This window comes from Mobula hypostoma, chromosome 13 (genome assembly GCF_963921235.1).
Source record: "Mobula hypostoma chromosome 13, sMobHyp1.1, whole genome shotgun sequence".
Taxonomy (NCBI): Eukaryota; Metazoa; Chordata; class Chondrichthyes; order Myliobatiformes; family Myliobatidae; genus Mobula; species Mobula hypostoma.
Window position 1 is genome coordinate 87908753 of NC_086109.1, and position 16078 is coordinate 87924830.

At 42.4% G+C, this 16078-nt stretch overlaps 1 protein-coding gene across 7 annotated transcripts in view; it reads left to right on the forward strand.

Moving 5' to 3' along the window:
• The window catches only part of LOC134355758 (A-kinase anchor protein 13-like), a 557767-nt gene that overhangs the window by 237224 nt on the left and 304465 nt on the right, over positions 1-16078 (forward strand). For 6 of the 7 annotated variants that reach the window (XM_063066124.1, XM_063066122.1, XM_063066127.1 and 3 more), the window contains 2 exons: positions 6893-7085; positions 13590-15342. In XM_063066124.1, coding sequence (XP_062922194.1) covers positions 6893-7085; positions 13590-15342 — 1946 coding nt within the window. Of the gene's footprint in view, positions 1-6892; positions 7086-13257; positions 13387-13589; positions 15343-16078 lie in introns of those variants that run through there. The other variant, XM_063066128.1, reaches the window with a different exon arrangement.

The following is a 16078-nucleotide window of genomic DNA, read 5'->3' on the forward strand; positions in this document are numbered from 1 at the left end:
ACTACAGTACTGTGCAAATTCTTAGGCACCCTAGCTATATATATATATGTGCCTAAGACTTTTGCACGGTACTATATTTGGTTGCCTTTAATGCGATTCCCCCATCATTCTACCATTAACTACCCCTACCATTAACTGAGGGGTCCATAGTCTACATGTTGGGAACTCCTGTTCTGGACTCTAGGAGTACTTGCACGCTGAATTTTTTAAGTATGTTATCGAATTATTCTGGGTTCTTATTGAGCCATTTCTGCAAACAGACTGAAACGTGGCTAGCTGCAACGTAATACAACTTCCCCTCTGCTCCAACGAGGGTCTTTAACCTTTCTGTCTCTCCAACATCCCACAATCGCCACCTGCCCTGCCCAACCAATAATAACCTGGGAGTCACCACCAACTGGAAGTACAGGTGGATCAACCGCACAAGTGAAGATACAAAAACACGAGACTGTGGATGATGAAATCTGGAGCAGCATTTCCTCTACTGGAGCAACTCAATGAGTTGAGCAACATCTGTGGGCGGAAAGGAATAATTGACATTTCAGGTTGAAATCTTGCTCCAGGACAGATGTGGCTCAGCCTGCTGATTTCCTCCAGCAGATAGGGTGTTGTCGCCACGTGCATGTGCTACATGCAGGCACAACTGGGAGTATGCTGGCATATGACTGGGTTCGGTTCTGTCTGCCTCATTATAGGAAGGATGTGAAGGATTTGGACAGGGTGCGGAGGAAATTTACCAGGACTCTGCCTGGATTAGAGAGCATGTCTTATGAGTGAAGATTGAGCAAGCTGTGATTTTTCTGCTTGGAGAAAAGGAGCATGAGAGGTGGAGAGCCAGCGCCATTTACTTAGGGCAGTAATAGCTAATGGTGAAGACGTAATTTTGAGGTATTGAAGTGTGCCGGACTTGGGTGCCAAGGCTGATGATAGAGGCAGATACATTGGGAGCATTTAAATGAGTTGAGCAACATCTGTGGGCGGAAAGGAGGAGAGTAGCAAGCGTGCGGCGGCAGCATCGCCTCCTGCAAGTTTTCCCTTCAAATCGTACATCATCCTGACTTGGAAATGTACACCGTTCTTTCATCATGGCCAAAGCTTCCTGCTCCAACAGCAGCTAGGGCAGAAGGGGAGTTTCAAGAAAGTGGCTGGCCACCACCTTGAGGGCAAATAAGGGTAAACAATAAATGCTGGCAATGATGCTCAGAGCCCAAATGTGGAAACCCCAATCATTATTGAAGGTCAAAGGTCTTAATGTGCCATTATATTTCTGCTTTGTATGTTAGCATCCTTGCAGTGACTGCGTAAGACAGAATAATTATAGTTAGCTTCACAATATGATCAGTGCCAATGGCTGTTTAACCACAGTTCATTAAAAATGTATGAAGATTAATGTAAGAGGAGCAGTTGATGGCTCTCGGCCTGTAATTGCTCACGTTTAGAAGGATGGGGAGGAGGGGATCTCATTAAAACCCTACTGAAAATTGAAAGACCAAGATAGAGTGGACGTTAAGAGGATGTTTCCAGTTGGGGCGGGGGGGGGGGGTCTAGGTCCAAAGGGACCAGCCTCAGAATAAAAGGATGTCCCTTTAGAACAGACATGAGGAGGAATTTCTTCAGTCGGGGTGGTGAATTTGTGGAATTAATTGCCGCAGGCAGTTGTGGGGGCCAAATTATTGGGTATATTTAAAGGGGGAGTTGATAGGTTCTTGATTGTCAAGACATCAAAGATTGTGAGGAGAAAAGGCAGGAGAATTGGTTTGAGAGGGATAATAAATCAGCCATGATGGAATGATAATACAGACTCAGTGGGTCAAATAGCCTAATTCTGCTCCTATGTCTAATGGTCTAAAAAGAAGACCTTTATTCCTTATAAGAAGTCAAGGGCTTAATCCCATTAGTGTTATTTATAGCCCAGATTGGATGGGCATAGTTAATCCATTAAGTGATTTAGTTGTTATTAAGGACGCTCCCTTTCTGACTCATGGTGAGGATACTCCCAGATATGTCATTTAACTGACAGCCAGTGGATTAAGGAGGGATAAGAGATGTAGTGTACTGACTCTCACGTGGTCGCCAGCAAAATCTCGTCACTAATTAATAGTGAGAATTTAATATTTATAAAGGTTATAAAAGAAAGTAAAGGCAGGATGAAGGATGTCAGAGGGTAAGTTTTTCAGACACAGTGGTGGCTGCGAGGAACACCATGTCATGGGTGGTGGTAAAGGCAGATATATTAGGAATGTTTAAGAAACTCTTAGATAGACACATGGATGAAAGAAGAATGGAGGGCTATTAACGAGGTTTAGATTGATCTTAGAGTAGGTTAAAGGGTCGGCACGACATTGTGGGCCAAGGTCCTGTACTGTTTTATGTTCTGTTATTATTAAAAAGACTGTCTGCATTGACACTTCAGTCATCTTGGATGCACTGTGCTTAAAGACAATATAAAGAGTAGCTTTATTTGTTACATGCGCTTTGAAACATCAAAACTTAGTGAAATGTGTCATTTGTGTCAATGGCCAACACAGTGTCTGGATTTGCTGGGGGCAGCTCACATGTGTGGCCATGCTTCCAGTACCAACATAGCGTGCCCACAACTTACTAATTGTAACCTTAACCCGTATGTCTTTGGACTATGGGAGGAAACTGGAGCACCTGGAAGAATCCGACGTGGTCACAGGAGATATACAGTGGTGTGAGAATTGAATCCCAATCACTGGCGCTGTAAAGCGTCTTGCTCACTGCTGCACTACTGTGCTACAGTAGCTCTGGTTGTCATTATATAGTTTGAGTGGATTTGAGTGGATTGAGTGCCAGATCCGCAGATTTATGGGCACTGTAAATGCATCTAGACACCATTTGCAATAACTCAGAGAAGAAATAAATATGCTTCACATGACGCTGCACATGAAGTGGAAATATTTTCAGATGCAGTCAAGTTCTTGCTGGAACCAGATGCGGTTTGTGGACTTTGTTAATATATAGCCAGCCACCAGTCCCCAGGAGGGATATGGTGACCTGGATGAAAATATTTGCAGACTCCACATATTTAACTGCTGGAAGATGTGCTAGAAGGAGCACTCCATTTCAAGCAACAATTAATTTCCAAATGAGTTTGTTCTCCAGGTTGTGTGTTCCCATAAAGATATGTTATATTAGTTTATGGATGCATTTCAGGATTTGGCAGTTTGTAAATTGTCATTACGGAAACATTTAATGATAAAATGGGGGGAAATTTCTCAGTCCAAAAATCAGAGTTTAATGGTTCTGAAATGAGAAGGAAGATTAAGATGCAGTGTGGTATTATAGGTGTTGCTCTTTTTTGTGGTTACTGCGTCATGGTATGGGACAATTACTTGAAATTAATAGTAGCTTGGATATTTAAAAAATGCATTCAAAAGGTCAGGTTGAATCTTGTGTTTTTTTACTAAGTGCTGTCATGATATTACAAAAACTGCAGTGAACTGTCAGGTCAGCAGAAAAGGTCTACCATCACTGCAGGACTTGTACATGTCCATGGGACAAAGAAGCAGGTGGGAAAAACCATGGTTGACATTACCCACCCTGAAAACAGCCTTTTTCAAAAGCTTCCTTCTTGCAATTGCTTACAAGGCTACTAAAACTTCACATAATCTTAAATGTTTTCTCCCCCAAGGTGGTCAACCTGATCAACCGTTCAAGTTAGCCACCCCACCACCTCAATATATTACCTCAGTTTTTGCACAGTAAAAATTTTAAATCATTTTTATTCTGTTTGCATTGTAAGTACATGCTGGTATTTATGCACATTTTATTCCTTATCTATACTTTAATTTCTAACATTATATATAACTCTTTATTCTTTATAATGGTTAAATATTGTTTTTTGTTGTAAATTCAAAGTTCAAAGCAAACTTGTTATCAAGTTACCTGTATGTCACTGTATACAACCCTAAGATTTGTTATCTTGTGGGCATACAAAAACACAATAGAATCAATGAAAGACACCCCCCCCCAACCAAACAAGGCATTCGAGCAATCAGTATGCAAAGGATAACAAACTCTGCAAATACAAAAAAAAGTAGTAATAATAATAAAAAATCAGCAATAAGTATCAAGATCATGAGATGAAGAATCTTTGAAAATGAGTCCATTGGTTAGGGGACAGTTCAGTTGAGTGAAGTCATCTGCTTGGGTTCAGGAGCCTGGTAGTTGAGGGGTAGTAACTGTTCCTGAATCTGGAGGTGTGGGTCCTGAGGCTCCTGTACCTTCTTGCTGATGGCAGCAGCGAGCAGAGAGCATGGCCTGGATGGTGGGGGTCCTTGGTGACAGATGCTGCTTTCCTGCGACAGTGTCCCATGTAGTTGTGCTCAATGGCAGGGAGGGCTTTACCTGTGATGGACTAAGCTGTATCCACTACCTTTTTGTAGGCTTTTCCATCCGACAACATTGTGGTTTCCATACCAGGCCATGATGCAACCTGTCAATATACTCTCCACCAAGCAAATATCGAAGTTTGTCAAAGTTTTAGATTACGTGCTGAATCTTTGCAAAGAAGTAGAGGTGATGCTGTGCTTTCTTTGTCATGGCACTTCACGTGCTGGGCCCAGGACAGATCCTCTGAAATGATAACACCAAGAAATTTAAAGCTGCTGACCCTCTCCACCTCTGAATCCCTTTTGAGCAGTGGTTCATGCACCTTTAGTTTCCTCCTCCTGAAGTCAACAATCAGCTCCTTGGTCTTACGGACATTGAGTAAGAGGTTGTTGTTGTTGTGGCACCACTCAGCCAAATTTTCAGCCTCCTACATGCTGAATCATCACCTCCTTTGATTCAGCCAATGACACTGGTGTTGTCAACAAATTTAAATCACAGTTGCAAGTATAAAGCCAGTAGGGCAGGGGACTAACCACACATCCCTGTGGTGGATCTGTGCTGATTGAGATTGTGGAGGAGATGCTGTTGCCAATCCAAACTGACTGGGGACTGCAAGTGAATAAATCAAAGATCTAGTTGCACAATGATGTATTGAGGCCAACGTCTTAAAGCTTAGTGATTAGATTTGACGGGATGATAGTATTGAATGCTGAGCAGCATTCAATAAGAAGCATTCTGATGTTTGCATCTTTGCTGTCCAGATGTTCCAGGATTATGAAGAGCCAATGAAATGGCATCTGCTATTGACCTGTTATGATGGTAGGCAAACTGGAGCAGATCAAAGTCAGGGGCTAAGCACACTGCCTTATGGTTCTCCTGTGCTGATGGAGTTTGTGGAGGAGATGTTGTCACAATTCCAAACTGACTAGGATCTGCAAGTGAGGAAATTGATGATCCAATTGCAAATCCTAATTCCTAATATGTATACAAGTACTGCATATGGTGAATCAAGTTGAATCTTGAACATTGGTTAATTCAATCTTCACATTCTTGTCATTTTCAGTCAAATTGAACCCAGTTGATTCATATAATATCTCAAGTGATGTGAGGAGTAGTGAATGTGTGTGTTATTAGAGGAAAAAGTAGTGTTCAGCGTAGTCCTTTCTCCCTTGAGTATGATAGCGTCCACTCGGTATCATCGATATACATCTCCCCATCGATGTTACAACTCCCTTGCACTGTGACTCTGAAATGTTGGTTCAAGTTTAATAATCAATATCTGCAATTTGCTTGTTCACTTTTGACTTGGGTTCCATTGAGAAAACCATTGTTTATTGTCATTTCCTGAGTACCTTGTGAAAAGTTGCTCTTTTGAAAATGCCAGACTGCTTCAGAAACAAGTTGTTCAGTAATGTCCTGCAATGGTTCAAGTTAATGACTTGGTTCCAGGCACAGAAGTAATCGATACAGCTTGGCGTTCAATTTTGAACGATGTGTTAATCTGATCTCTAGCCATGAGACAATTATTGGAAGTAGCATTGGCAAATCGGAGTGCTGGGAATATTCATTATAACTGGCTGAGAATAATCTCTTAAAGCTGTATAATAGAGTTATACATGAGTATTTGTGAACTCAATTCAAATTCCCAGTCTCATTCTGGCATGTCTCTCCATGGCCTCCTCTACCACATTGATGAAGCTAATCTCAAGTAGGAGGAGCAACCCGCCATATCCTGTCTGGGTAACCTCCAATCTGACGGCATGAATGTCGATTTCTTAGACTTTTGGAAACTACCCCCTCCTCTCCACTTCCTGTTTTCTATTCCCCTTTCTGGTTACCCTGTCACGAATTCTCTCCTCACCTGGCTATCATCTCCCTCTGGTTCCCCCCTTCCATTTCTTCCATGGTCCACTGTGCTCTCCTATCTGATTCCTCCTTCTTCAGTCCTTCTTCCACCTATCCCTCCCAGCGTCTTACTTCATACCTCTGCCTCACCTGGTTTTACCGATCACCTGTCAGCTTGTACTCCTTCCCTTACTCTTTATTCTGGTCTGCTCCCTTCCTTTCCAGTCCTGATGAAGAGCCTCGGCTGTTTATTCCTCTCCATAGATGTTGCCTGCCTTGCTGAGTTCCTCCAGCATTTTCTGTACATTGCTGTAAAATCATTTTGCACTGTTTCTCCATTACTATGGAGAAATGGAGAATTACTATGGAGGCATAGCTGCACTATGCCAAGTCGAGTTGAATGGAGGATGGATCCCATTGGGACGTGTGTCAGAAAGCTGCCAGGTGATAATTCCCCCCTCACATCCCGATTTCAGCGGAAGCCACAGGTGCTTGTTAAGCACCTCCCCACAGATGCGTAGCAGAAGGAAGCAGCTACGTTCTCTACAGTGGCTTCCCGGATGGAACCTTTGCTTTCACCATTCAATGCTATACTGAGCCGACGCCCCAGAGTCGCGTGAGTTGCTCCCAATGTGTAAGAACCGGTAGAACACTTCGGGATGTTTAACTGCTGCTGTTCCTTCTGTTTCAGACAAAACTCCGCTGCAGCTCTGCAGGAGGACGTAACGCCAATCGTATCCTCTGAAGACTGCTCTGTGCAATTTCAACAGCATCTGGATGTTTACATGTACACCATCAATAACCCCCAAGGAGCAGAACTCAGCAGCGTGGAACACAACATCAGCGAGCTGCAGAAATACATCCACTCTCACAGGCGTGACATGGTAAGAATCAGTTTGGCTTCACAAACTCTTCTCTGTCAGTTTGGTTTCAAAGTGCAAAACATCTTTAACCATAGAAATTCTATGTAAAACATTGTCAGAATTAGAATCACTGACATATATCCTGAAATTTGTCGTTTTTTGGCGGCAGTGCAATGTAAGACATTAAAAAAAGCTGTACTGATTTAAAATAAACATAAATAGTGCAAAAATGGAATAGTGAGTTAGTGTTCATGGGTTCATGAACCGATCAGAAATCTAATTGCAGAGGGGAAGAATCTGTTCCTAAAGTATTCAGTGTGGGTCTTCAGGCTCCCATATCATCAACTCGATGGTAGCAATTAAAAGAGGGCATCCTGGATGGTGAGGGTCCTTACTGAAGGACACCACCCATCTTGAGAGGTACCACCTTAATCATCATGATAGAGTGAAAATCAGAGAGCACTGCTGCAGAGGAACAGGTCCCTTTCAGTCCGTGCTGAACTATTATTCTACCTGAAGAAGCCCGGAACATCGACTGTTTACTTATTTCCATAGGTTCTGCCTGACCTGCTGAGTTCCTCCAGCACTTTGTGTGTGTGTTTCTATTACTCTGCTTCGTCACATTGAACTGCACCCGGATCAGAGCCCTCGGTACCCCTCCCATCTATGTAGCTGTCCAAACCTCTTTTAAAAGCTGCACATCTTTTTGAAGATGCCCTTGATGGTGGAGAGGGTTGTGCCCTCCATCAAACATAAAATTATAATTATCATTTGACAATGCACAGCCATATGAAACTAAAATATCTCAATGATTTGGAGCATAATTTGAAATTTTGCTCCAAATCATGGAGATTTTGAAGTAAGAGTTGGGTCCATCTTCTATCTCCTTCTATTAACGTTATACAGGAATAAATGAGTCATCGTTGAATCAATCATCAATCTGTCATACATCAAATGGCTTTCAAAATTATAAACTCAAGATATTCTGCAGATGCTGGAAATCCTGAGCAACACACTCAAAATGGTGAAGGAACTTAGCAGGTCAGGCATTGTCTATGAAAATGAATAAACAATCGATGTTTTGGACCGAGACCCTTCTTCAGGACTGAAAAGGAAGGGTGAAGATGCCAGAGCAAAAAGGTGGGGGGAGGGGAAGGAGGACAGGCAAGAAATGGTAGGTGAGAAAAGTAAAGGGAAGAAGGAATCTGCTAGTTAGAGGAGAGTGGACCAAAGGGAAGGAGGAGGGGCATCGGGGGAAATGATAGGCAGGTGAGGAGAAGAGTCCAAAGGCCACAGTAGGGAACAGAAGAAGAGAGAATGGGGAGGGATTTTGTTTTACCGGAAGAAGCAATTAGTGTTCATGCCATCAGGTTGGAGGCTACCTAAATGGAATGTGAGGTGTTGCTCTTCAGTCTGGAGGGTGGCCTCATTGTGGCTATGTCATGTTGATACAGGAACGAGGACAGGAAGTAAAAAGGTTGGCCACTGGGAAATTCTGCTTTTGGCAGAAGGAGTGGAGGTGCTGGACAAAGCGGTCCCCCAATTTATTTCAGGTCTCACCAATGTAAAGGAGGCTTCATTGAGATCACTGGACACAATAGACAAACCCAGCAGATTCACAGGTGAAGTGTTGCCTCACCTGGAAGGACTGTTTGGGACCCTAAATGGAGGTGAGGGAGGAGGTAAATGTGACATTTCTGGCACGCACTTACAGGATGTGTGCCAATAAATGTGAAGGGATAATTACCTTCATCTTCATTTTAAATTACAATATTTTATTAGTATCATTATTTATCTTTACACATTTTAATCATTGCAAGGACTATGAATAATTTATGAATATTATTTATCATTTATGACTATTCCAAATAGCCCTACTGATCTGAAAAGGGTAGTTTTCAAATGTTAATTGTGCTATCAGACTTGCTGGATATCTTCTATATTTAATGCATAATGGGTAAATAAATTGAGTTTCTTCTGTCTGCCCAAGAAAATTCAGCTTTTTAAATTGATCCACTGTCATCAGATTGCTCCAGAATCCAGCTTCTGCAATGGCTTGTCGTCAGATCTGTTAATTTTGTTGTTAGGGTGCAGTGTTCTGGATGTGGCCCTGGTCATTCTGTGAACCTAGACTAAGAAATGCCACCATACAGTACTGTGTAAAAGTCTTAGGTATTATATGTAATATAGCTCAGGTGCTGAGGCTTTTACACAGTACTGCATTTGTCAACGCGGAGCAAAGAGTGGGTTTGTAAATCAGGCAGGAATGGCAAGAGTAGAGTGCCGTGAGAGGGCTGTGCTACAGGTGACAGAGAAGGATTGCTGGAGATGTGGGGGGTGGTGGCACGGACAGACACATCCAACCCTGAGACACCAGGCAAGGTCATTTGATTTTAAACAATTTGTTTATTGATGATTACAGAATGTTTCTCTGATGATTCCCACTCCCTGTCTTCTCCCATCCCCTTTTCCCAACCACGATCCCTGTCTCCCTATCCCGTTCCCACTCTCAGAGTGCAGTTTATCATCACTCACATATGTCATGAAGTTTCTTTTTTGCAGCGGCAGTGCAGTGCAACACATAAAGTTATTACAGTACTGTGCAAAAGTCTTACGCACCCTAGCTATACACATATATGTGCCGATCTTTTGCACGGTACTATATTACTTGATGCAGAAGAAGGCAAATTGATTATCACTTAAGGGTATGAGAATAGCATATAAGAACAGTCCTGAATGGTTCCTAAACCAAATTTATTTCCCTTCTACCTTCCAGGTGTGGAAGCAGATTCTATGCCCCTGCTTTAGCAGGAGCTTGGTTTAGTCCAGTGACCAAATCCAGAAACTCTGTTCATTCAGATATACACTTTTATCAAATTTCTATTTTATTCAGTTTTCTTTGGTGAAAGTCAAGGCTGAAAAATCACTTCTTTTGTGATTATCTTAGTGTGGTTATCTTTTTATAAATATATAACTATCGTTTTTCTGAAACTGCTTTTTGGTGTAATTATGTGGGAACAAGGTGGGGTAAGGTGCTGCCAATATTCATGTGCTTTGGATATTCAAGTGTATTCTTGGGTGAGATATTGAAGCCCATATACCAAATGTGTGTTTCATTGCCATAATTGCTGCTTAAAATGGACAACATTAAAATATTTTATAATGCAGAGAAGTAATTGTTAACAGACAAGTGACCTTTCTAACCAAGAATTAATTCCGGTTGCATCAGGTTACATAATAAAATATAGAGCATAGAACAGTACAGTCCCTTCATCTGCTGAGGTTGGGCCAACTGTTTAACCTACTTCAAAATGGAAAAATGGCAGGTGCAATTTAGAGCAGACAAGTGCAAGGTTTTGTACTTCGGTAGGACCAACCAGGATAGGTCTTACACTGTGGAGTGGAGCAAAGGGATCTGGGATTACAGGTCCCTATTTCATTGAAAGTGGTGTCACAGGTATATAGGGTCATAAAGAAAGCTTTTGGCACGTTGACCTTCATAAATCAAAGTATTGAGTACAGGAGATGGGATATTATGTTGAAGTTGTACATGATGTTGGTGAGGCCTATTTTTGGAGTATTGTGTGCAATTTTGGTCACCTACTTACAGGAAAAATGTTCATGAGGTTGAAAGAATACAGAGAAAATTTACAAAGATGTTACCAGGTCTAGTGGACCTGAGTTTATAAGGAAAGATTAAATAGGTTAGGACTTTATTCCTTGGAATGTAGAAAATTGAGAGATTTATGAGGAGTATAGACAGGGTAAATGCAAGGAGGCTTTTTCCACTGGCGTTGGGTGGGACTGCAACTAGAGGTCATAGGTTAAGGGTGAAAGGTGAAATGTTTAAGGGGAATATGATGGGAAATCGCTTCAATCAGAGGGTTGTGAGAGCTGCCTGCACAAGTGGTACATGCGAGCTCAATTACAATGTTTAAGAGAAGTTTGGATAGGTACATTAATGGTAGGGGTATGGAGGCAGGTCGATGGGAGTCGGCAGTTTAAATGGTTTGGCGTGGACGGGAGATGGGCCAAAGGGCCTCTGTGTGTGCTGTTCACTTCTGTTACTCTGTGACTCTAAGATCAATCTGACCTTTCCTTCCCCAATTCTCCTCAGTTTTCTTTCATCTTTGAGCCTGAATCAGAGACTCATAAATGTCTACCACTGTCTGCGTTTAAAAAAAATCTACCTCTGACTCCCCCCCTACCCCATACTTTAAAAGTATGCACCTTGTTTTCCTTGTTTTATCCTTTTCTGCTCAGGGAAAAAGTCTTTGGCTGTCCACTCTATCAATGTCATCACCTTGTACACCTCTATCGAGTTACCTCTCATCGTCCTCCTGTCCAAAGAGAAAAAGCCCTGGCTTACTCAGCCTATCCTCATACGATATGCTCTCCAATCCAGATAGCATCCTGGAAATTTTCCTCTAATAATAATGATCTATTATTGCATAAATGCACCAGTACAAATAATATCTTTAATTGGGAGAGTGCGGAGAGGTGACATTTGCAACAGGATTCAGAACAATGATCAAGAGCAGGTTACGGGCTCAGTTTTATGAATTTGGCCTGTACTTTGGGAAGACCATCTTGCAATGCAGACTATCATGGAGTGTTGTCAGGTCCAGAATGTAAATTGTGGTGGTATGGGTTCTGCGTGGGACAATCGTTGAGGCTGACCGCGGGTGGTAGGAGAAATGCTGCAACTTGAGACAGGGCTTCGGGTTTTTGGTGAATGGTAATTGGGAACTGTTTTATTATGGTCATCTGTTTCCTTATGCGGAAGAAAGCTTTGTTTGCAAGCCATCCAGACAGATCACTCCAAACCTAACTACATCGAGATAGCAGAAAAGGAAAAGTAGCAGAATATAGTTTACAGTTGCAGAGAAAGTGCAGTGTGGGTAGACAAATAAAATGCAAGGGTCACAGTGGTACCGTAGAGGTTGGTGCAATGCTGTTACAGCTCGGGGGCCCTGAAGTTCATTGGTCAATCCTAGCCTTCTCTATAAGGAGTTTGTACATCCTCCTGATGGAATGTAAGGGATTTCCCTGGGTGCTCTGGTTTCCTCCCACAGTCCAAAGATGTAGGTTAATTGGACATTGTAAATTGTCCCATGATTAGGCTAGAGTTAAATCGGAGGTTGCTGAACAGTGCAACCCAGCAAGCTGGAAGGGCCCAGTCAAAGCTGCACCTCTCCAAAAGTAGACAGATATATAAATTAATGACTCAGGTAGATTAAGAGATCAAGAATTCATCTCTCTCATATAAGAGGTCCATTCCAGAGTAGGGTACCTGGTGCTTTGTGTTTTCAAGCCTTGGTATCCGTTGCCCAGTAGAAGAGCAAAGAAGAAAGAATGGCTAGGCTGACAGGGATCTTTGATCATGTTTGCTGCTTTCCCAGGGTAAAGGGAAGCGTAGACAGAGTCAGTGGAGGGAAGTCTGGTTTTCATGATAGAAATCCAGAGGTAGTAATGGCATGTGAAGAAGGGAGAATTAATTGGAGCACACTGTGTGGGATCTGGAACTTTCAGAGTAGGAGTGAAATGTGCTCGGTGTAGGAGGCGCGAGATAGCAGTGGCAGAAGATGTTGGTGAGGAACACTGCAGGGAAGAGGAATACAGAGCCTGGAGTAATCTGTTGTCAATCTGACCTTGTCCACTAAAACTTTTTTTTTCACACACTGGAGCTGTGTGAAGAGCCTTCTGCTTCAAAGACTGGAGTCGTGTTTTGGGTGCAGAGTTTTAGGCCAATCAGATTTAAGAACAGTGTGGATTCACTCTGCCTGGAGGCCAGCCTCCAGGTTCATATGATTTTATCATTGGTATGGAGAAATGCAGAACTATTGTTTGTGCAGACAAACAGCTTGTAAAATAGAGAGTGTATAATAGGTCATAAACATTTTTCCCCGTTTTCTTAAGCTAGGTAGATAAACTCCAGTTCTGGTGTAGTTTTATTTTAAAATTAGTTTTATTGTTCACCGAAAAGTTATGGCACGTAAGGAGCTGAGTAAAAAGGCAATACTTCTTGGCATTCTCATGAAAGATAGATTCAAATATTGATTAAAATTCCTCTGACTTGCAAAAGTGCTTCTGACTAATGAATGAATAAATATACATGTGAATATAGCCAACCTAGTGTCAAAGGTTAATTGCTTAACAACGCAATAATAAGTAATCAACAACAGCTGTAAACTTAAAAGTAAGCAATGAGATCCAATAGCTAGAAATAAAACAGCAAACTAAATCAGGGAGGACATAACAAGGTTCAGCAGATACTGGAAATCCAGAGCAACGCACACAAGATTCAGGAGGAACTCAGCAGGTGAGGCATTTTTGTGGGGGGACAGGACTTCTGTGGGGCTGGAGCAGGACTAACCTGCTGAGTTCCTCCAGCGTTTTGTGTGTGTTACTCTGAGTATACAACAGGAAAGCAATTTTCTGTTCAAACTACTGTATTAAATATTATATCACTGCAATTACTGAATAAAACAATTTATTATTTGTTTTTTTCTTATTTTGGAATAGGATGTACCTCCTTCACCATGCCTTCACTCACAACCAGGGCTTTCGGTATCTGTTGAGCCTGCTGAGAGTTTAAGAACAGAAGAGAACAAAAAGGATTGCACGCCTGAATCCGTCTGCCCAATTGCACAAGTGCTAACCGAAATGCCTGTTGAGCAATCAGATAATCTGCCCCCAAGGGACAGCACGTCAACTGATGCAGAATTGACCACTAAATGTCCTGAGGCAGAACTTACCAATAATCAAGAAAATATTACAGATTTGGAACTGGAGGGTGAAGCAATTAGTGGTGAAGCTGTGTCCACTCTCCTCGATGAAGGATTCAGGTCACCAGTGGATTCCAAAAATGAGCTGGATAATAATACTGTTGTGCAGAGCACATCTGAAGATGAATGTGATGAGACCTTTCTAAGCTTTGATGGAGAATACAAAGAAATCTTGGGGTCCAGTGAGGAACTGCATCCCAGCCAAGTGTGCACATCCAAAAGTGATGTCCCTGAAGTTGACACGGTGATTGGAGATCCTGACGGTGGAGTGGCAGACTTCAAGGAAACTCTTGCTCACACGGAGTTCAAGTCCACTGTCGTTACACTGGAAGAATCCAAAGAATGTGTTGAGCTGCCCAGAGCTGAAAGTGGACCAGCTGAGGGATCTTCTCAGGAGGCGGATTTTCAAGGTGTACAGCTGAACAAGAAAAGGCCTCCACTCACTGAACTTACTGAGGAAGCCACAGTGGGTTTGGAGTTGGGTAACAATGGTTCCTGTGCAAACCTCGAGGGTCCATCGGTGGACACAGGTGAAATGAGTGCTAGAGCTGGTGATGAGGTATGTGTGGATACAGCAGACCCAGTTCGTGACTCGGACGATGCGTGTAAAGAAGGACATCACAGCAGGACTGGTGAGGATGAGGTTCCACAGAACCTTGAGCTACCTCGCTCTTTAAATCCCACAGAGGAATTTGATCAGAATGATACAATTTTCAAATTGCCAGCATTAGATGAACAAAGTGACACAACTTTGAAGGTGTTACCTTCACATGAACAGAATGAAGTGCTATCGGAAGTGCAATTCTCACATGAAGAACAAGGTATTTCTTCAGCACTGTTATCTCTCAGTCATTTAGAAAGTGAACCAGAGCAGAGTGATGACCAGCTAGGTTGCCCTTGTGATGATGAGTGGTCTAAGCAGGTCGATGCGTTGCTGGAGACTGCTTCTTCGGATTCCAGTTTGGGGGAGGAGCAGGCATTGTCAAAAGAAGTCCAAGCAATGGTGGATTTAAAGGAAGATGTCTCTCAAAATGATGGCACAGAAGAGCTGTTGTCCAAGAGCATCTCAGAAGGACCATCTTGCTTGCCAGTGACTTTGGATAGCCCATTTAATGAAAGTGATAGTCCCAATGGAGATGAAAAGACCTTGCAGTTCATTCGCAGACCGAGTGATGCAATTATGTATTCTCCAAATCAGGAAGTATTGCTCAGTATCGTCGAGGAGCCTGCAGATTATATTGTAAACAGTTCTTCAGATTCTGAGGGTCAGATTGAAGAACATGAGAAGTCCTCACCTGAGGAGGAACTGAAGGAGGATGGCTGGATGATAAGCGATACCAGATTGAATATCAAGAATGAAGTCATTTCCCATGGGGATGAGACGTCTGATGCAATTTTATCGGATACAAAAGTTACACAGGATTCTCCTGACTGGACATTTAACTCTGTGCTGGACGCAAATGGAAATTTGAAATCTGTTGATTTAAAAGGTAAGTGGATCCGTGAGATGGTGGGATCTCAGTCACTGAAACTATTGTATGATATGTGTGTTTTTTGTAGTTTTTCATGTCATTCTGGTGAAGTAAGATATTTTTGATGTCTGAATGGATCCTATAGTTTTCTTTGCTGTCTGTGGGGAAGATGAATCACAGGGCTGTACACTGCTTACATACTTTGATAATAAATGTACTTTTAATTTCAAAGATTCAGGGAGTGTGAATCAAGAATCTGTGGATAAACTGGTTAAACCGACTATTGGGCCATTAAGTGAATGGGAGCAGTTTGTAAGTGAGAACGTAGACAAAAGAACTGAAAAATAAGAATGTAAGAGTTGCAAAGTCCAGAGCAGGAGGTTGTTCCCGGCATGTCAGGCTGGGTATACGTTACAACCCCAAAGGGGAAAAGAATAGGAAGAGGGTGAGGGAAACAAGCTGATCTCATATCCCAGATGGATGACTGATACCATCTGAGTTGCCTGTATTCAGTATGGAGTCCTGAAAGATCTAACTTTCCCAGGCGGAAGATGGAAACGCTGTTCCTCAAGCTTACTGTGACGGCACAGGAACAGTACAGTTTGATCAGAGTGAGAATGGGATGGAGAGTAAAGGCAATAGACAGTGGAAAGCGGAGGGTTTCCCCTGTGGGCTGAACTCAAAAGTGGTTCCTCAATAGCACTTGGTTTCCTCAGCGTGGAGAAGACCATACACCAGACTGGCTGTAGTGCAA